General features: G+C 40.8%; 1 protein-coding gene across 5 annotated transcripts in view; it reads right to left on the reverse strand.

Annotated features, from left to right (window-relative positions):
* The window catches only part of grid1a (glutamate receptor, ionotropic, delta 1a), a 211,174-nt gene that overhangs the window by 186,301 nt on the left and 2,074 nt on the right, over positions 1-22,799 (reverse strand). For all 5 annotated transcript variants that reach the window (XM_027277719.1, XM_027277718.1, XM_027277717.1 and 2 more), the window contains exon 2: positions 21,716-21,871. In XM_027277719.1, coding sequence (XP_027133520.1) covers positions 21,716-21,871 — 156 coding nt within the window. The remainder of the gene's footprint in view (positions 1-21,715; positions 21,872-22,799) is intronic.

A 22,799-nucleotide genomic window follows, 5' to 3' on the forward strand; every position in this document is an offset into this window, starting at 1 on the left:
GTCTGAGCGATGTCACCCGTAGATTTCCAAAGAAGTGTTCGGATGCTGAAAATGTACTGCTCCTGCTGTTTTCCGGCTAATCTAAATATCGGTAAAGACGTGGATCAGCAGGCCGAATAATGCTTAAATAAGCCATCTGTAATGACACTTACGTACTTACTTACGTCAATCAAGTGGTCACACTGTTAATTATGCGCAAATTTAAGCCGAACGGGTGAGTCACAGTTATCATGAACGGGGAAATTAGGTACAGAGACCAGAACCGGAGGTTGCCACTTGGTCCCATGGTATAATTAATTATTCTCTACTCACTGCAACATACTGTATATCCAATGCACTATTCACAATAGGGCAATGTATTTAAACCCTGCTCATTCTTCAGCTCTGCCATCCTACTGCACTGCTCATCTGAAAGCGCCGCTGGAGATGCTGCATAAAGAGTTTCATAAGCTCCCACGTCCATCCCGGCATCGACCTGTATCCTCTGAGTGTAAGTTTCCCTGGGGTGAAATTATCCCAATACTCCCCCAATCTCTGCAGAGGTTAATGTATAGCTAGGGGGGTGTTGAAGTCATGGTTGATATATCTGTGCTAGAGCAAATAATGATTATTTTCATTTATCAATAAATCTCTCTTTTTTTATTATTATAATTTGTTTTATTTTAAAAAATACATCAGAATGAAAGAAATGCTAAAATATCCTTATCATAATTTCCTTTAGCCCAAACTGACATCTTCAAATATTTTTCCAAATTGCAAAAGTATTTGATTTGTAATGACAATCATGTTTAAATAAGTATACCCTGTTTTTTTCTTATATTCCTATTCATATTGTGTTATTTTTGGCCAATGGGCTACAGTGCCACACATGTCAATTGGGTATTCAGTATTTTCCTTATCTCAAATTACAGACAGCCAAATGCATGAGCAACTTGTTATGTGAACGGGGTCTTTGAATAACTAATTATAAAGTGATACTTCATAAATACTTAAAGTTTGAGTGTTTGTTTGCCTACTAGCTGCAGTGTGGCTCCCACAGGACTCAAAAACATGGTCTTTGGTTCAAGGATGCTTTGGCAGAAGACATGCAGATGTTGGTTAATATGAGGGCATAAACCAGGGACCTCAAGAAAGAGTGGCTTCCTTACTCAATATGCCACTCCTCAGCCTTCAGTGAGTCACTTCACACAGGAAGCTGGGAAGAATCAGGACAGCGGCAACATAACCTTTACTACCTGTTGGCCAATGATGAGGGAGAAAGGCGGGTGGTAATTAGCGAGGCTGATCTTGTCATTGCTCCAGGGAAAAGACGTAAATGACCCCTTCCAACATTTTCATATTTAATGGATTATACAAGCGTCAAGCCCCCGGGGAAAAGATGACAAAAAGGACTTATCATGCAGAATATGACCTGCTAATTTGTCCCGTATCACCTTCCAATCATGCCCTCATCCTTTGAAACGAACTAATCTGAAAACACACGAAAACACGAGCAGTGCGTAATACACTGTCAAATTCTTTGACATCCATTATACAACAAAGGAAATCTGTGGGGTCATGTTTCTATAAAACTTACATAGAAGTCTGTGCCATGAAAATAGTTTGATTTTTCTCACAACATGGCATCTAAGGATTAATAAACAACATGGTTGTGTTGACAGCTCCATAACGTGAATAAGTGAGTAAGAATGGATGTTCCTTTACGCTCTTGTTCGCCATTTGTTCTGTGCCTTTTGTTTCCAATTTTGATGCCTTAACACCCACTGTGCTGTTTATTGTATAACTTTCTGTCTTCTGCCTTTAAAGCTCCTCATTCAAAAGCATGTCTTAAAAGCATTATTCATCTCAAAATGAATACCTTAAGATAATGGTGCCATAACAATATGGAGAAAACAGCATTTTACTGTGTTTAAAAAAGCAAAAAATATTGCAACAACAGAGGCTGCTTGCTGTTCCTCAATGGGGAATGTGCAACAATAGGGAAAATAAAGCCATCAGTGTGCGGGAGATTTTTTAGTGTTGTCTGCTAAAATGCAGAAATAAACAGTAGGGCTGTGCGTCTTAGGGCTCCTGTGTGTCTCGACATGCCCTTGAAGAGCTCCTGTAGGAGCAAAGAGGAGTGCCAAAGAGACCTCTAATCAGCCTGTGACAAATCAGCCTCTTCTCCAGCTTGTTTTTCATTTGGATAATGCTAGCCTCCTCTCTTAAGTGATAAAACAACCTCTGTGGAGTGGTCTTTACACAGCCAGATTAAATGTGATCACCTTGCCAACATACCCTAGGAGATTGCCATGATTAACAGGCAGAAGAGAATAATGATAATCATATGCAGGATAATAGCCCATACCAAATGGCTGCATGATCTGTATATAAATCACAGCCCATTTCCCACCCTAAAGGACATTGGTTTTACCCTTTTGCTGAATTTACACGACAACAATCTGATTTTTCAACCCCTGGGTCTGGTTTAAAATATAAAAATCACTTACAATACGCCCAGATTCCTAAGTGTCAGAAACATTTTTCTTTTTTTCTTTTTTTAATTCTGTGCAAATTCATTCTGTTTATTCGCCGTCACTTCAAAGTTTGCTAAAGGGCTGCAAACTGCAAACAGACACAGTAAGGTTGAGACCTCATGAATGTTACTATGAGGTTAATAACCCCGAGCAAATATTAGCTTGGCTTCAAACAACAGGAGAGGAGCAGGAGGAGTCTGCAACAAGTTGAAGGGTGAAAGAGTGTCCAACCACTTTGAGTACAGAGCATGTAAAAGTATGTGAAAGCATGTATCTTTAAATTGATGCACATACTGGATGTGTGTGTTTGTCTGTGTGCCCAACATATATAGGAGCTGAAAGTGGTAAAGTGAACAGATTTGTTGGACACAAACTGTGCAATTCTGGGTGTGTATATCACTTAATGAAGGCCTAATCACATCAGGAAAGCTTATGGCACAAAACCAGTACTTTATTTTCCCTCGTAAGCAGAGAGGGTTTGGGGTATTAATACAAGCTGTATATCTGCACCAGACAGAGTGAAGGCTGGCAACATCCCATGAATTCTGAGGCAGCGCATGCACAAAGTAAAACATGGCGAAATTAATTAGCATCAACTCAATTTGTTATCTATGTGATGAGGGTAAAGCTCGCAAACAGGTAAGACCTCTGACAGGCTTTAGCCTCGGGGAAATCGACCCCAGAACTAATCCATATGAGTAGGGAGGTACATGATGAGAAAAAAATGCAGAAACACGGCCCATTATTAGGCAGAAAAAACAGTGTAGAGAGAGAGAGAGAGATAAAAAAGTAATGAGAAAACAAGGGCAACTGGATCTTAACATTTAGTCTATAATGAGATTTCCCCCTGAGAGTACACACGGGTAACGAAGGAGAAGAAAAATACAAAAATAAACGCGCATCGACACCAAGGATGACTCTTTGTCTCTTTTTGGCACGGTCACCAGAAAGAAGGAGGACTGCAAATAGGCTGTTTTTGCTACATTTGTGGTGTACATGTGAAAAGCAAAAGATGCTGTCAGGTAACGAATCCACTTTCCTGTCGATGAAAGGAAAAGTCATTCTTCTTTTTTTGGCACAATTACCAGTTGTGATGGAAAGGTCACACATCAGGTTATATCTTGTCGTCGGTAATAATGAATGTGAGGCAAATACCAAAGAGGCTTCACTGAGTGTGATGATTGGACGCGGTGAGTAAGATGCTATGCTGCTTCGCTGTGCAACGTTGTGGGTGGAGGAACCATTTCTCACAACAGAATCAATGTTATTTGCCAAGTGCGTTGACACATGCAATGAATTTGACTCTGGTTTTAAGTAGCTCTCAAAGTACCTCCACACTGCACTGCCAAGAACAAGTATACTAAAGGAAATGCAGACGGAAGACAGCTAAGCTAAACAAAGATAAGTTAACAGCTATTATGTGCAAGTGGATATAAACATACATATTCTTTACTTCCACCTACAGCCTGGGTTTCTCTGCAGAGACACCAGTAAATACAATGAATCATTGTTTGTCTAGGTTGAGTGTAAATGACATACCCCTTAGATCATTTTACATATATTATCATAACTACACCTTCAGAGATACCCTATAGAAACATAATGTTCTTTTCAGACAGGCACCACTATTTCACAAGGCAGTCATCTGAAGGTCATGATTAATTGTCCCTGTGTATAACTCGTTTAATACAAAGAGCAATGAATTATCAAGCTATGGTGGCATGAAGGTCATTACCACGTGTGTTGACTACAAAAGGAACAACACACTTTGATAAAATGTTTAGCTTGTCTTTATGTGCTTGAGAACTTGAGAGAGCTTGAGAGTGATGATACATTCAAAATGCACTCAATTAATTAGGTACACCAGGATAAATATGAAGGCAGTCTAACGCAGCCGTCCTGGAATTTATCCAAGTGTCAGTATTAGTTCATGAAGGAGGGACAAATGCAGACATGGAGGAGAACAAAAAAGGTAACTTAAGGTACAAGAAAACAAACAAAAAAAATAACAAAAAGGCGACTGAAAGTCCAGGCAAAAATAAAATAAAATCTAGCAATACAGAAATAAATCTGGAGTCCAAACAAATAGAAATCCAGAAGTGAGAAGGAGCAAGAGCAGGAACACAGGGATAAGCACAAAGATAGACTGAAGAGCAGAAACAGGACAAGAGAACATAATGCAGTACTCAGAAATAGACACAGAACACAGCATGACGTGACAAAGGAAACCAGGGAAGGAAACCTAAACAGGATACACAAAACCATGACACCAACATTTATAATATACAGTTTAAGAGAGATTGTATAATTTTGGACAATGTCGTTTGTGGTTCTGTATTGCACCTTACAGGTGTTTAGTCTATACTGTATATGGGGTGGACAAAATAAACAATCATCTGTCCCTACAAAGCATTACAATTGTTTCTAAAGCCACTAGCAAAATTAATATTTGTGAATGTAGAACGGTGAGTGGTATTTTAATTCAGTGAGTACACCATCAGGTAGGCTGTTTACCTAATGGCTTACTAACAGAAATGTTTCAACTAAATAAATATAAGTGACGTCGTGCATGATTTATGTTTTCACTCGGTTTAGAATTGAAACATAAACCTTCTTGTCAAAGATGACAGTAGCAGCTGCATTTCAAACAGTTGTTGATGAAATTAAATTAGAAATGATGAAGATACGATGGCTCCAGAGAAAGATGAGCTCAGCTCAGTACAAAGAACTACACGTTTACATACTCCATCTACAAAAAGCAACTATAACATATACATTTATGTACCACAATATCTTTGTCCATGTCTGCAATTATCAGAGAATGGACTTCATTTGTACTATTATAAAATTGGTTACAATAACAGATAAAAAGTGACAAATTAAAATAAAATAAAAATCAACCAAACAACTATTTGACCAGCGTTCCTCCAACATCTGCAGAACGAATAAATGTCAGTTTTAACCCTCCATACAAGAACAGTTTAAGGGATGAAACAAGAGCAGAAATGCAAAGGAACACACATTTCATTACATTAATAATAATGGTATGATACTATGGACTTATTATTACTTATATTCCAGTGCCTGGCATGTTCATGTTCATGATAGTCTATGATCTCATCCTGAAATACCCTATATATAATAAGGAAACTTCAAAGGCTCTATTAATTGTGTGGCCTGGACTACAGTGATTTCTGCTGAGTGGATAAAAGACATCCCTTCCTTTGATCATTACAGCTTTTAGGGGAGGGAGGTGAGGTCATTTAGAAGCTGGATCCCTACGGATGAACTAAATGAGGGAATCATCAGTTCAGACAGCATGGTCAAATCCTGTTGCTCAAACACTGCTGATCAGACTTAATCACAGGATCGTTACAGCGTGGGCCTGTGATGAGTCAAGGAAGGAGCCCAGAATTGACTCCTAGCCCTGATGAGGATGAGACCACTCCAATGAAAGAAGAGCAGGACTTAATTCCCTATAGGTACCAAACTCCTCTAGAGACTCCATTGGCCTTTTGTGTACAAAAGGCACACACCCTTACCCACTCTGTCTACAAAGAGTAAATGCACACATCATTAGAGTCAGCGGGAGCCTCGGGGTTGAAGAAAGGAGCTCATAAGCTAAAATCCTCCGGCAGAGATAGTAGATGAAAGGGGATCTATTCGCTCTGAAATGGCTGCTGACATGACATGACAGCACTGAGGTCTGGGAGGTGAACATTTCGTAAACCAGATGTCTCAAGCAACTGTTGGATTATCAGCCCCCCGTAAACCAGATGTCTCAAGCAACTGTTGGATTATCAGCCCCCCACAGAAATACACGGTAATGTTGTGCTGTGGTAAGAAAAGAAAAGATTGAAGTAGCAACAAACTGTCAATGGAATAATAATAATAATAATAATAATAATTCAATATATGAGACTCTTTCCGAGAAAAACAGCCCTCTCAACAAGTGCATTAAAGGCCAGTGCTTTCATAGTTTTTGTTCAGTTGGAATATACTGTGTGGCCTTTCAGAAAAAAAAAAACAAAGGTCATGGTTAGAAACTGGAAGTGTATATAGCATTTGTTGACCCATCCAACCACCTACAGTCACTGACAAATGACATCCTCAGATGGGGAATAAAAAATGTATGAATCCTTTATTTGCAGTTTCTTAGCGCTTGAGAAGAAAAAAAAAAAGATTTTGTCGCACATACTCGTCACACCTTAAACAAGACAATGTGAACATACCTCCTCCTCCTTTGACTGAGGGATGGGAGAACAACCTAAAGTGGCGGCTTCAGATAATACAAACAAATTAAATTAGCTTGGTTTGCAGCTGCACCCACATTAAAGCTTAACTAAACTAAACTAAAAACATTTTGCCCCTTTCTGCAAAAGGTGCAGTTTTCATTGTCTACGGAAAGAAGACAAATCCAAAAGAACTCATGTCTGCTTTCATAGATAAGATTGAGTCCAACTCCTTTATCCAAAACAATGCTGACCTTGTCATAATAGAAGTACTGATACACCTCAGAGCTTTTCAGAGGAACAGAATCATAATGTAGCTATATCTTCAACTGTACGTTACATTTGGGCTAGGAAAAATGTGGATATCTTACCATAAATTGTTAACTTATACAACATAACTTTGTGGAAGAGTATGTCTCCCAAATGCTAAAAACAAAGCACAAAAATATATTGACGTTTATGTATAACTGCAGCCTGTATCTAAAGCAAACATTGCACAATCGTCTTTATTTACTGGGCTATATTACTCTCAGCACAACATTTATTGAGGCCACTTTGTTTTTATAAACCTAACAGCCCTCTTAAATCCGAGGTCAGTGGGTAAGTAATTATCAAATCTAATCAATAATCAACACTGTCCAGCTTTTCCAGGGTCAAAGAGCATCACAGGAAAGACACACTTCTAGTCTTTGTTCTTCCTCTTTCAAGCCCCATATTGATCGTAACCAAAACCAGTGCCAGGTGTAATCCATTTCTGCTGAGAGTAGCGTCTACAAAGTTTTTAAAGCCTTTTACTCTTCAGCAATACAGCAGTAGGATAAACTCTATTCATACTGCACATACAGTCGGAAATACTGTGAAAGGGTGACATTAAGAGGCAATAAAAGAAGCTGAGATAGACTAGTGTTGGATTAGAAAAGCATGAGAACATCTATGTTTAGTTTAAAGGGATAGTAAAAGCTAAAATGGCATTAACAGCACTGAAAACTGAGGATTGAATGGCATTACAGGTCTATGGAGATTATTGATGACACATTCCTAGAGCCTTTCCAATAGAGACCTCACACGTAATCAGAGATTTACCCTGTTTAGGGCACAATCCAAAAAGCTTGTGAGGTCTGTCCCTCACTGAGGGCGGGATGAGCCTTTGCAAAAATATACATGTACACACTAACACACAGCTTCACACATGTACTGTATTATTAATTGAAAACACATTAATGAACACCAGCAGGTGCACAATCCTGATCTGGCTCAGAATAAAAGCTTCTATTATCCCCTGGATAATAAAACTGCACTTGATGCCAGACATTTTTCACCTTAAAATAACAGAGCCAAGCAATAAACTATCACAATCTGCGCAGAGACCTATTAAATACGGATAATGTGATGAATTTGGAGAGTTGGATGAGAAGGAAGAAGACTATTGGCTATTGGGGTTAAGGTCGACTCTGATCCTGGTTAAATCACAAATATTAATATCGATAATATTGTTCATATCAAATTCAGAAAATCCTAAAAATTAATTTAGCTTAAGTACCTTAATTCCACTTAACTAACCAGAAAACTAAAACAGATGTGTGATCTCAAGAGATACTTCATGCAAATTCTGCTAAATTAATGACAAACAAAAGCAATAGCAGCCAGCCCTTGAAACATTGACAAGGAAAGACAGCACACACACACTGGAACATTTCCATCACCATTCATCCTGGATAAAAAGCAAAGGATATCCTAGCGGCCACAACCGTGCAGAATATTTGACATTCAGGCTGATGTGTTTTCTGTCCTCTGGGCTCAAATGTAGCCATTGCTGCTGTCGCTAGTCCTTGATACCATTTCTGTTTCTAGGATCATGTTAAATCAAGCCTTAATGAAACGAGAACAGCTAATTTGAAGGAAAAGAGGGCACTGCTCAGTGCACAGTCATTATAACAAACAGTGTATGAATTCCCATGTGAGTCGATATTGGCGTTTCTAAAAGAATTGCTCCAAACGTCCCCCTCAAGAGACTGACTGCATCACGCGGTTATTCAGTTATCGAGTGGAAGACAATCATTGCGCCCATGAAAGATGTTTTAAATGATAATAATGCCTCCCTTGCACTCCCGCATGTGCCTTGATTTTTATCCTGTCAACAAGCGCAACACATTTCCCTTCTCCTGTCTCTCGGCCTGTTTTCTCCTTAATCAACAGGTGGACAGGGAAAATTTGTTCTCTCGAGTACGGAACAGTTGCCATATCAACCAATGCATTGGATCAAGGCATTAGATTACTCAGTCCAAGCACAATCTGAAATGAGACACATGGCTTAACAAGTACAGTGCATCATGATCATAGTGGTATCTTGACATTTTGTTAGTTGGTTTGCAAAATATATTAACATACTGATGCAGAAAATACAAGCAAGTTTGTTGAACGATCACCATCACATCCTGTACACACGGTGAACCCTAACCAACTGTAATGAATGGGGCTGTATCCAAGAGTTTCCATTTTTGTGCTGTTAAAAGAAGAGTTTGTTATGGTAGCAAGTGGGCATGTGGCGAGTCAGTGAAGGACAACTATTCAGTGGGGAGATGCCTCATTTTCTAGCCTCTCTTCCTCATTGCACGGCCTGCCAGGGCGTTGCTAGGAAGGAGCAGGCAACTGCCAGAAATGATGACATCGCCTTGATAGACATCCTGTCCAAGAGAAAAGGGAAAGATAGATAGAGAGATGATCTGAAACGCTGCCACCTCCTCCTCCATCACTGTTCCTCTCCTTCTCCCCCTCGAGGCGTTCTGCTTCTGTTCTCTTCCCACTCATCTCTTTTGTATATTTTCATCGTGCCTTTAAGGCATCTTTTTTTTTTCTGATTGTGATACCATTCTAGCATGGGAGAGATAAGCCTCTACATACTGAAAACTTGTTATGTTCGCTGTGTTTGACCTCATGAAAATGTATCCCTTCTAAACATTTCATTATTATTATTTTTTTTTCAGTTGTTGACCAGGACAAAGTGTTTGCTGCTGCACCAGTGTGGAAGCCACTGAAATCTGAGGCTCTAAGTGGCTGAAAATCACTAGAGCCAATCTTATTTTGGCCCAAGGGTGAGTTGGTTTGTTGTGTGTATGTGTACCCACCAATTTCTACCTGGATGGAATCTCAGACACCCTGTTACTAAGTGTACCATACCTAAAGGCCAACCTCATCATCGTTAAACTTTGTGGGTGGGTGTTGTTTTTCTTTCAGTGTGAAAATGTTCTCGTGCTCCTTTCCCCTCGTGCGTCTGCATTCGGATATTTGCAACAGAAAAAATCTGCTGTGGTTTGAGAGAAATGACTCCATCTGGTCGTCTGAAGACCGATTTCTGTGTTGTTTAGATAAAAATGAAGCTAAATCCTCATTCTTATAACATTATACAGGACACCCTGCGGAGTCTTTCTTTTTCCTCTAATTGAAAATCAGAAGATGAGCCTGGGGCATGGTGCTTGGTATATTACTCTTCCAAGAGCCACACAGAGAATCAGGACACTGTAAGGGCTCCAGTATATACATGAAATTCACATGATCGATGAGAAAATGCATTATGCAGTACCCTGCATAGACTCATGTCTGAGTCTAGGCATATGCAAAAGCCACTAAAGGCATGCGCCTTCACACCTTGAACTCATATAATAAATGGATCTGGAGAACATGGGTAACCCTGACCAGCTGATCACAGTAAGTTACTTGCCTCTGATGACTGTGTCCCCTTCTGTGGACACACTTAAGAAGGCTCTTTGCTCTGCATGGTATCTATCATAGAGTTATTTTAGGCCAGTCTAGTGGGACCAGCCCTCTGGACAGTGGGCTTCAGCTTAGACTTAGTGTAGGTGGGAACAGCAATGTTTTCAGTAATAATTGTGGTTAAAATGAGAGACAGTCTGGGTGGTGTAGCTTTGTCAGAGGAATCAGTGAGCGACTAACTAAATTTGTCCCTAAATCTACCGCTGATAAACCAGCAAACACAAAAGAAAACTTTAAGCGTGCAAGCTCAACCGATTTTCTGATTAGTAGCCGACCCGCTCTACCTCCGTGCCACAGCTGCCCCTTAAGTGCAAACTGGTAGGTCTTGGGCTCACAGGCTGCGTGGGCAATGCCAAGTGCACCTGCTCTTTCAGTTCATGTATGCGCAGTCCATGCAATTAGTGGTGATTAATAAATACACTCTTAGCTAGAATTAGTTGTACCAATCACAGTGACCATGACGACAATAGGAATACTAATATAGAAACGGCTTTTTCAGGAAACTGGATCGGGCCGAGCAACACCATGTGAACACACAGCAAAACAGATCTTCAGCCAAAGGCAGTGTGTGTGTGGTTTTTAATTAGATAAAAGCAAATAAAAAAATGCTTGGTAGGTTTGGTTTTGGTTGGGCAGTTTTACTATTACTATTTATAATTATATGTTTAATCATTATTCTGTTATCACTGCACATTTGATAAATGCCGTGTTGATAAAATGGCAGCGGATTGGCGTTAGATTGACACCAGAAACAGACACAGTCCTGAGATATCTATTCCAACAACATTTGAATAAACCTCCCACCTGTTTATGCATTTCCTCTCACTTCTCTACCTCACTTTGTGCTGAGAAAAGCGAATTTTCAGGTCAGGAAAATATCAAGCTGTTGGTATGATTGAGCACTGTTGACACTGGTCGCTGCACAGTCACAGAAATAACGCCAAGGGATTTCTTTCTAATTGGTACTAAACTCAATTTACGGCAGAGTCTGACAGACATCATTAGTCTGGTATTGTGAGAAAACCAAATCATTCAATAAAATGAAATTTTGGTGGACTGACAGACAAAACAGACACTTCAGACAGGTCGTGCTTTGTCATCAGAACCACACAGTTTAAAAATGTCAAATACAAGGCCGCAACCTTCGGAGGTTGTGTTTGTTGGAGCACCCTGGCAAGATGGGAGCGTGACTGCTAGGAGCCGAACCCGGATAACAGAAAACAGAACAAAAAAAAAACAAAAAAAAAAAACACACACACACAAAGAAGTCAACATTTAAGACAAGGCACACAAAGATACATCAAACCCGCATGACAAGTTAAAGGCAATTAGTTCCATACACAGTAAATGGTGTGACATGTACACTGTAATTATTTACACAGCCCTAATTTGCTTTTCATTCCTCTGAGAGAAAAGTAAACATGCTGTGATTTAAGTGACAGCAGAAAAAACTGCAAAACGCTTTGAAAGTGTGTTGTGATGGAGGCAAACAAAACGACTGCACGTCTCAGAGTGACATGATAATCCGAGATGATGAACCTTCTCTGTCGCGTTCAAGTGAAATAATGAATCATTCGCATTGCCTTGGGTTGGAAAAGACTTAAAGACGCAAACAGTACATTAACGCTGCTCTCTTTTCATCACCTCCTTCGCTGAGCAGTAAAGTGATCCTCCGTAACGTGTAAAACTTTCCTTGTAAAAAGCCTTGTAAAAAAAAAAAAAAAAGAGTGATACCTTTTATGAGGATGAACACACATTCCTTTCCACAAAATACACCACACAACTGATCAATAATCTGGTTCCACCCCCCAAAAAAAGACAAAATTAAAAATTCATTTTTTCATTTTTAGCCATTCGACCTGTGTACAGACACAGCAGAAACAAAACAAGCACAAACAAGGAAATGTGTTCAGCTATTGTCGTCCAACATTGTTATCTGACTCTGTACAGGCTTCTTTGTTATTACCTTATCTTCATTATTATCTGTTGAGTGAGACAGTATATCCTCTGACTCTGGTTATCATAGTGATGGTATGCTAGAAAAGAAAATTCCCTTACACTGACTTCGGTCATCCTCTGACATTTCCTCGTAGGCCACCACGAGGGTCACCTTTGTGGTTTTTAGTGAAATATATTTAACATTCCTTTTTAAAATATTGAATGAATTTGACATGAAACAAAAAACCTGTAAGTTTGCTTGTTTAACTTGATGATTAACACGGTTAATGTCACCTCATGGCCATGTTAAAGACTTTATGTTGCATCTTAGTGCTGAAATGTCTGCAAAGTGCCTTTGTGGCATCACCGGCAGCAGGGGTGTAATATTCACATAATTATGAGTATACATCTGTACATGTCCACGAAAAACTGCTCTCACTTCTGATTTTGATATGATGAGTTGGTTTGGGACTTTTCTGCTAAATGAGGCCATCTAATTAGATGCTCTTTGAGATCCCATTGAGATAATTAAAAGGAAAAATAGGGATTAATTGACTTCTGTGGCACCGGATTTCAAAAGCTTGCTCTGGTGATGATTAAAACTTAGCAACATGCTTTAATACAACCTACAGAGAACTAATGTAAGAGGTTAGCAGAATGGAAATTAGGTCTACACTTCCCACGAGTGCTCACAGAATGATTTGTCTTCATGTAGTGATGTGATGGATTAGATAACATCGGATTGTGACAAATCACGGGCTTGTTGTAATACAATAACAAATATAATACAATAACAAATCAATAATTTATGTGAGACAATCTGTGAGTAAGCCAGGCTGATCTTCGTGTGTTACATCCCATGCAAAAGAACAGCTTGCTCTCAGCTGTGAGTTGTCGGATTGAGAAGAGGAAACTGTCAATGAATGAGCACAGGAACAAGAGAGTCAAAGTATAAATCAGTGGCTTATTATGAATTCAAAAGCATGATAGGGCATAGGATAATAATGCAATGGCTTGTAATGTTTTCTTTTCAAAGATCTTTGTATTGATTTTTCAACATAGAGGCATTACACAATGTAAATAGTCTTACACTGGCAGGTCATGTTCAACATAAATCAGAAACAAACCCTGAACTTAGATTCCCACACAGCTCACCACAGGGGAATGTACACAGAGCTCTGAAACTATGTCAGAAAGGGCCGCCAAATCTACAAAAAAATAAATCTTATCAGATCCATGTAGTGAAGCTTCTCAAGCCTCAGGCAAGACATGTATATGTTCTCAAGCGATTGAGCGCCTGTAGGTGGGGGCAGCTCCCTTCAGTCTCAATAATACTGCGTCTCTAGCGTCTGGAGCTGCTCCCAAGCTGCCTTTATTCTGGTAAAAGGAGCACATTTCAGGCCTGATTAGAGAGCGGATACTAATCCTTTGTTTAATGAATTAAAGGCCAGCACCGAATCAATACAATTGGTGTCAGGTGCCTTGGGAACGCAGGATATTTGGGACTTCATATTGTGTCTGATCTGTGCTGGGGATTGCTTTTCATTGTGGAATGAAAAATTTGAGCCAAATTGTTTGAAGTTGTTTTTTTTTTTTTATATTAGGATGCATACTCGACCCAGTTCTCGGTCATGCCTGCGCGTTTCGCCCTCTACTCTCTTTTAGGCTTTCACTCATGAGGTTTAAGCTGGGTTTTGATTTCACTCAGCGAGAGCTTACACACTAGCTTAGCCTCATCGCTGGATAAAATCCATGTTGCCTGGGCATGGTAGAGGACCCGTGGCAGTGAGAGAGAGAGAGAGAGAGACAGAAAGACAGAGAACCAGCAAGGAAGAGTGAGGAGGGACTCATGTGACAGATGGTCCCACTCGGTATCCGTGTCTGTGGGCAGTAATGCAAACAATGGCTCCCAAATACATTTTGGCATCTCTTCATCAATGAGGGTAGTGAGCCGAGTCCACAGTTTCAAATGACTTCGTCCCTCTCGTCTTCCATACGGCTCTAAATTTCACAGCCTTTGCTCTTTTTTTTTTTCCCCCTCTACATTATCTTTCCCTCTGCCTTCATCCATCTCCCGGCTTTCTCCTTCATCATTATGCTTGCTCACCAGTTCACTCAGCTTCACCTCTTTACTCTCACTAAGACTCCCATTCCACCCCCCGCTCCTTGTGCCTAACCCCCCGCATCTTTCTCCTCCATCTGTCTGAAAATAGTGTGAAGTCAGAGATAGCCGCACAGCATTTCTTTGGCTGACTCCTGTTTAGCCTCTAATAAGATTTACTCGGAGGCTGATTTTCAGCTTCTTGTCTTTCTTCCTGGAATGAAGTCTTCTTGCCGCCAACGGTGCAGGTGGTGGGTAGTAAATTATACACACTCCTCTTTGAGCAAGTCAGCATCAGAAGAGAGTGAAAGCGGGGGTTACAACCTCCCATCCCCAATTATAACCACCAGCACTTCCTCCCACCAAACCACGGCACAGGTTTTTCCGGAAAAACAAGAATCTGCGTCTACAAAGCCACCACAAACACTCACACACACAAAGACACACATTCATACCACTATGCACAAACAAACAAATCCTCTACCTACCATTCATACACCCACTCTACCTCCACCACGCTCCCCCATCTCTATCATCTCAGCAGCTCGATAAAGTCAAAGCATAACAGTGTGTACAAAGAGAAATGATGCTAGTAAAATGTGGGACTGCGATGTATTACAACGAACGGAGGCCGAGGGCCTCATCAGCATCAATCTGATTGGACAGGACATCTCCTCCGGGCCACCTCTCTCTCCCTCTCCCAGTCTCTCTCAGTCCCTCTCGCTCTAACAGGTAGAGTAGTATTGATGGCCAATCCCCGGCGGTGTTTGGGGCCCGTTTGGGGTCGTGGCAAAGCACTAACATCTGTCACAGTGTTCTCTACAGCTCGTTATAAATCTGTCACACCAGAAAAGACAGGGACATGAATAAGGCATGGGGCTTGGAGAACTGTGATAGGGAAAACATATGTTGTGTGTTCATGTGCATGTACAACGGGCGGCTCTTTGAGTTGCATGTGACGTGTGTGCAGGTGTTCTCATAGCTATACTTGTTTTTTTCGCTTTGAGTCATTTGTCTTACATCAGACTCTGCCATCATATTAGACATAATAGAACCGACTGGGATGGATTTGGTCACCTGTTACTTAGATATCTCTGTCTGACAGTGTTAAATGACACAAATATTATTCTCTGATGCCACATTTGCGCATCGTGGGAGGGACAAAGAGTCAAACATCAATCAAGATTGTTCTGCACTTTCCTCATTTATAATGCATCCGCTTTACAAATGTGTTTTTCATGCATTTGTCCTTCAGAGACAGATGACCATCACACCACCTAGAAGCCATTAGTCAGCCTTATACACAATGACCCCACGAGAACATCCTCAATCAAACATGCCAGTGCGAAAAGTGACGAGAATACTTTGAAAATCAGCCCTCAGCTGTCTGCCAACGAGGCAGCGCGGCAAGTGTGATGAATACATAAACACACAAAGACCCAACGTGACTGCCACTCTCTCTAATTAGCACGATACACTAATTCTGTTTACATCGCAGACCAAACATAACTTCTATATTTCCAGAAAAGTCTGCAGAAAAAAACGAGAAAAAAAAAACTGTTGAAAGATTACAGTGAGTAAAGCAGCACATTGCTCTCCCTCCCTCCCTTTCTTTCTTTTTCTTTCTTTCTTTCTTTCTTTCTTAAAACTTGTTTCCGCTGGCCCGGTTTACTCAAATTAAATGATTGCTAAAAATCTCCACTCATGGTGACATTTAGCATGCTGCTGATGATTCCTTTGAATACAGATCAGACGTGGCATTTAAGTGAATTGACGCTTTTCTAGGAGTTAATCAGCGGACCAAGCCTTCTGACTCAAAAGCCAAAAAAAAAAAAAAAAAAAATCGCTTTCAAAGTCACTTTTTTCTTTTAGAATCGGATGTTCAGAATTTTTTTGTCTGTCACTGTGTCACATAGTCTTGAGTCACTGCAGCAGGGGGATACTGACCAGCTGTTTCTGTACAGCACAGAGGACAAACCTGTAGGCCTACTAAGCGGATCCAGCATTTAACAGCCTTGACCTCTCTTTGTCTCTCCCCTCATGTATCCTGCTCTCTCTCTTTCTCTCTCTGTGTGTCCTCTTTGGCAGCTTCTGCTCAGCAGTTGCCAGACATTGCTGAGTCTGGCTATTCTACAGAAAAGCTGGAGGAATACATATTCTTTAGTGTGTCTGTCAGCCCACAGCGGATTCAGGTCCCATAGGGCCTCCCCCTGTGTCATCCACACTGTATAGTGTGAATGCCACAGTTATAGAGGGGCAAGCAAGAGGTTTGTACAATCCACAGAATCGCACTGTCAGTTACATAATGTATTGTGACAAAAAAAAAAAAAAGTAGGATTTTGCTCTTACGGGGGATAGAATGAGTTGTAAGGAAGCAGACAGACAAATAATGAGTATAGCAGTAGTGTGCAGTAAGCAGTTAGCAGGGAACAAAACCAACACAGCACTTAACCTGCAGTGTTGCACTAATATGCATACCGCTCAAAAAAACATGACACTTTGCACAAATACAGCATCAACACATCCGTGCCCTCAGTTATACCGTTAATCACACATTCTTCATTGCACTGCTGCACATTAAGCACATACATTTTCCACATGAGTGCAGAAGCCATGTGGTTATCTCTCACCGTGTTATCAGAAGTTCAAACCAAGCAAGATGATGCAAATATAAGACAATACTTGTCAGGTCATCAGGAGGCATACATTACATGTATGTTTTTTCATACAGAAGATAAGATATTTGGATTATTATTATTACCATTATGATCAATAGTATTTTAGGAGTGGCTACAATGAGTATTACTCTACCTCCCTGAGAAGCGGGCCTCACATTGTGAGGGGATTAAACGGTGAAAGGTATACCTCTGCCGCAACATCACTTAGCTGATTAAGGTACCAGCAGGCCTTTATACAGCCCATTGAGAAGCTTATGACAGTTTAAAATAACCGCTGGGTAATTAACGGGGGCTGGTAAAATGGCCTGATCATCTCCCCTCTGTGTTGAGCTGGTTAAAGGATATAAAAAAAACAAACAAATCCATTACCAAGATTTATGCCGCATTATTAAATTCACAGGGACAATAATAGTCAAAGGGCAGCATTCCATCACGTTTAGAGCAAGGGGAGTAATGAGTTGTCATAAGCAGAGAATCAGATGGAGGATATTACATTACCCATGCCAACACTTTCCAAGGAACCATTATTTCAACTTTTGTCATTACAGAGTAAAAGAAAAAGGAGAAAAGGGATTTGCACTGGAGGTTTTTCAAAGTCTTGGCTTTCAGGGACAGAAAGAGCAAAGAATCAAATCCTCCTTAACGTTACCTTGGCAGGGGTGAGCTGAAAATGGAGGGTCACCAGTGGCGTGGTGTGTGAAGAGGACTCAGTGGGACTCGACAAATTACTGCACATTAGAGGGGCAGGAAATGAGTTTCCCTAACTGTGGCCAGATGGCTCGGTTTTTTACCTGCTTTGTTCTAAATGTATGCTTTAAAATGAAATGGGAAGCCGCAGGGGGTTTGACAAAACTACATGAATACTTAAAAAAAAAAAAAGGTCTTAAAATCACTGCTACAAAGCTGGGGCCACAATAGATTGAAAGCAAATTAGCAGAAACTTTAACTGCCCTGTATAACTGTAATTTAAGCATTGGACTGGTGTTCATCTCTTGAGTTCGTCTCTGTTTATCATTAGTTGTCTTTTTAGACAATTAATGTTACCCCGCTGCTCATCAAGCTCCACTAGTCTGTAGCAGCCCGGATTAAATTCAAATCACTAACGCTTGCCTACAAAGTAGTCCCTGACTTAAGTATGTCTCTCTCTATCTTTATAAAACTCCTGAAACCTCCTCCTGTAGCGCAACCAACAACTGGACATGCTTAATCGGCCCCCCTCTTGAACTGTCACCTGATTCGATGGTTTACTTGTCTGTCGACTATTTTAATTCAGGCAGGAATCTCTGAAACTATTGACTTGATTGGCATAAAAATTTGTTCTGAAAATTCATGGTGACCAGAGTATGATCATCCATCCATCACTACCAGCAAGGTTACATCTTTGGTTTTGTAAAAAAAAATATCTTGACAATGATTGGTTGTATTGCTGCAAAGCTAAAGATAGATAATGTTAGCATTGGGATGTGAGCTGGAATTTTGATTTGACTATGTGTGTCTTGCTTTGATTGCAAATGTTGCACAAATAGTACTTGGTTCGACCTTATCCCATCCCAATTCTTAAAAAAATGAAGAGCGCATGACCTCTGAGAAAATCCACCTCATCAGGGGTGAAATGTTCTTGAAATATGCATAGGTTCAAATTTACATAGTCACACAACAACGTGGCAGCTCTGCCGTCCCCTTTCTGTCACTTTCTTAAAATAAAATGACTTGCAATAAAATGCACGACAGAAAAGGTTTAGAAAAGCTTCATCTCTATCTGACCGGGAGGACAAACTTCTACTTCAAGCTAGGAGGAAAAATCTGGGGCGCAAATCTCAAGATGTGAGAGAGATCAGTTAAAAGCACCTTCCTTTTCTTTGAACAGTTGTCACATCCTGATTCAGTGATGTCACTCAACAGACGAGAGATTCAACTTTAAATTTAACAAGATTTAAGGTGCGACACTGGTGCCTTACTACACGGGCCGCGATCATGCTCTGAACTTCTACCGAACTCCAACTTTCTACAGTTATTACCAACTGTGCTGGTGCTCATATCCTTGTGAGACCGAGAGAAGTGGCTCTCTAGAGTGATGACTGACTGATACTAGACAAGTGAGTCATTCATGTTAAAACTGTTCAGAATGGTAGTACATGCAGTTAAAATTGTACAGAGCGACATAATCAGAGGCATTGCGACCTCATCTGCTAGGGAATTATGCATGATTTAAAAAAAATATGATTTTAACCTTATCTTGATCTCTATAAAATACAAAACCTACAGAGGATGTAATAGATATGGGGCTATTGCACTCGCCATATGTTTGTTTGTTTATTTCTGTGACACTATCTCAAGTTGATGTCATCTAAAAAAAACTCATGGCAGGCATCAGGACGTGAAAGATAAATACTCCTCTGAGTTTTCCCTCCCGGTGTTGAAACCGTCCTGCTGTTCCAGACTATAAATAGGACAGGATCTGCCAGAAGTGTGGTCAAACGGTAGATCCTGCCCGCCTTGAGCTGTCATCTTTAAACGATAAGAGCGTGGGAGGACTGAATAGTTGAGTATGGTGTCTGTGTGACATCCTTGTTAATATATGTTCCACCGGTGCAAGGACAAAGGAAACTAAATAAGGACAAACATGACGCTGCAGCTACTCCTCTCACAGGCAGATTTTCCTCATCACCTCCTATCTTAACTTCCCACACACTTTTGTCCACTCATGTTTATTCAGGTCTTGCTCAATTCTCTCTTTTTTTCCCCCACATTGCTCCTCATGATTATTCTTGTTCTTATTGCTCCTCTCACCCTTAATCTCGCTCTCTTCCTCTTTTCTACAGTGTTCTCCATCTCCATCACCTCAGCCTCATGACCTCACTAACCCTCCGCTCTCCTCCTCTGCCCGTTGACGCTCACTCTCTCCTCCCGTCCCTCTTTGTCATTTGATGCCAAGGTCCTGACTGCCACTCACAGTGGGAAGGCAGCAAACTAAAGAGCAAAGCAAAAGGTCAACTTATCCCGGTTGTCACTCAGCACTTACCACCCTGCCTTGTATCTTGTGCGAGAATCCGGGGGCCACCCATTGATCCGCGCGTCATCGACTGCACATTATTTCCTACTCTCTCCAGAAAGCGAACGCCTCCTAATCACCCACTTCCACAAATATTTGATTATCAAGAGTCTAACTGTAAACAGTAATTAAGTGTGTTAAATGACACCCAATCAAGGCTAACAAAAGGCAGTTCAATCAGAGGGATAAAGCGCTGAATAATTTTCTTAATACGGGCTAACAAGCTCTGCAGCGACAGCTTCCCTTCACATCTTTCTTCATAGCATCATCAGCAACTGCTGTATGTCCATTAGCTTTTGGACAGATGTAATACTGTGTTAAAAGAATATCCCTGAACTAATCAGCGCAAAAATGGCAAGTCTCTTTCATTACTAAGTGCTGATAATTTAGCCAAGTCACACGTGTGAAATACATTTCATATCTCATCTCTGCAGCGGCAACCAGGATTATCTCTTCTGTATACTTCAGGTTTACAAAAAAAACAGTCTGATGGCAGTCTGCTTCATGCAAGCATCAGCGGTATTTCAGTTTACAAAAGCAATGTGAATTAGACTACTAAATATCTGAGACATTGTTAAGGACCACAGCTAAATGACCAGATATAATTATAGTACAAGGAAGGACACATTATCATCTTTCTGTGCCTGTCAGGGGCACTATGAATAGCAATGAGTCATCAAGGCCTTTGTGCAAACTAGGGACAAAAGTACAGACTGGTAACAAAGTGCAGGGGACATAAACAGCCTTTGAAGGTCTCCGGAAACCTATTAAAGTCTTAATGATTCATTTTAGCTGGAGATTTTTTAATCACTTTTGCAGTCAGCAGTGTATGGGACCATCTTTCAGTTACAGAAAGAGATAACCTTGACTAAAATACTTTAATTGCTAATTTACTGTCTGTGTTGCGGATGTGTGTGTGTATGCTGGGCACTTATGGGAATTCCAAATGAGGCAGACAAAACATTTAAAAAGCAAAAAAGCTGAAGGCTGATAAATCTGCATCAACAAGTTCACTGCACTCATTCTTCAAGGAGACGTCAAATTCGGGAATATATTTCTCTCTCCTGCGGTTACATAAGTGGAGTACTGGAGCTGGAGTTACATTAGATCATCTTAAAATGTATTTTTATTTCACATAACATATTATTCTTTGCTGCTATGCTCTAACTCAATGCTTCCACCTAGCTTTTCAAGCACAGAAGACACCTTGCTTTGGTACAGTGGCAAAACACTTTGCAGATGGCAACACACATACACACACACACAAACAGGCACATGGATCATCATCAGTGACTGCTCCCCTATAGAGACCAGACAGCCTGATCAACTTGTGAAATGAACATCATCAGCTCGTGGCTCAGTAAAGCCAGACCTCCCTTCCTGAAGAGTCCCAAATAATCACATTAAATAACAGGGAACAATCCTACCTTCCTGCACAGCCTGGAAGGGGTTGTTAGGCTCGATAAGTTTCACAGAGTGGGTGATTTTCTCGCTCTGCAGAATGTCGTCGTTCAGACTCAGGTCTGAGATGGCAAGTTGGAAAATCTCGTCATCTCTCACAGCGTTTTCCTCGAATATGGCACCTGTTGAATAAAATCAATCACGGGGTTACTCGGAGAGCGAGAAAAGGCTCCATGTGCGTCGAGTGTGATTGAACGGTTAGAGCTGAAGATGAAGGAAGTGGTGAATACTTTAATTTGCAGCTGTTGTTGTGTAAAGTATGTCAACGGGATTCATAATTGAATATCAGTGGGTGACATTTGATCTTTTTTTCTGATTTTATTTGTGCACCCTGGCAGGACTTTCAGCACCATGGACAGCGTCAGGCCGGACCACATGATTATTTGATGCGTACAGGAGCCAAACCTCCAAAATAAATGGCTGTCACGTCTACTAGATCAATGGCACCCTTCCCAATACGCATTATAGGCCTAGTGTGGGAGGCATGCTGAAGCTTAACTGTCCAAACACCCCCACCCTCACCACCACCACATGGCATCAGCTGCTATTGGGAAATGCGCATATATCACGTAAAAAGGTTTCAGGAAATGAGAAGTATAATTGGGGTACCCTGACGTAAAGAGGCGCATCAGCCAATATTATCTGGATGGAGTCCCACCTCTGTATTAAGCCAGTGACTGAGCACCTGCTGCTTGCCAGACTGTTGCAGTAAACTGTGAGCAGCAGCAGCACCAGCAGAGGAGGCACCAGCAGCAGCAGCAGCGACGGAGGAGCACCGAAACCAAATTTTCCTCACAGTGAAATTGACATTTTTTATCGAAATTAAAACGCCAGTGATTAAAAGTGGCTGATGTGTGACTGTGCGCACAAAAAAAAACAAAAAAAAAACACAAGACAATTATTCAGTGTGTGCGTGTACGTGTGTGGAAGCAGAGGAAGAAGGGAGATCATGCATTCATCTCCAAACTGTAAAAATCAAATGCAACACGATGTTTCTCAGTAGCAGTCGTGACGAGTTTAAAGCTCTGCCATAGAAGAAGAAAAACAAGA

This window comes from Larimichthys crocea, chromosome III, assembly GCF_000972845.2.
Source record: "Larimichthys crocea isolate SSNF chromosome III, L_crocea_2.0, whole genome shotgun sequence".
NCBI classification, from domain to species: Eukaryota; Metazoa; Chordata; class Actinopteri; family Sciaenidae; genus Larimichthys; species Larimichthys crocea.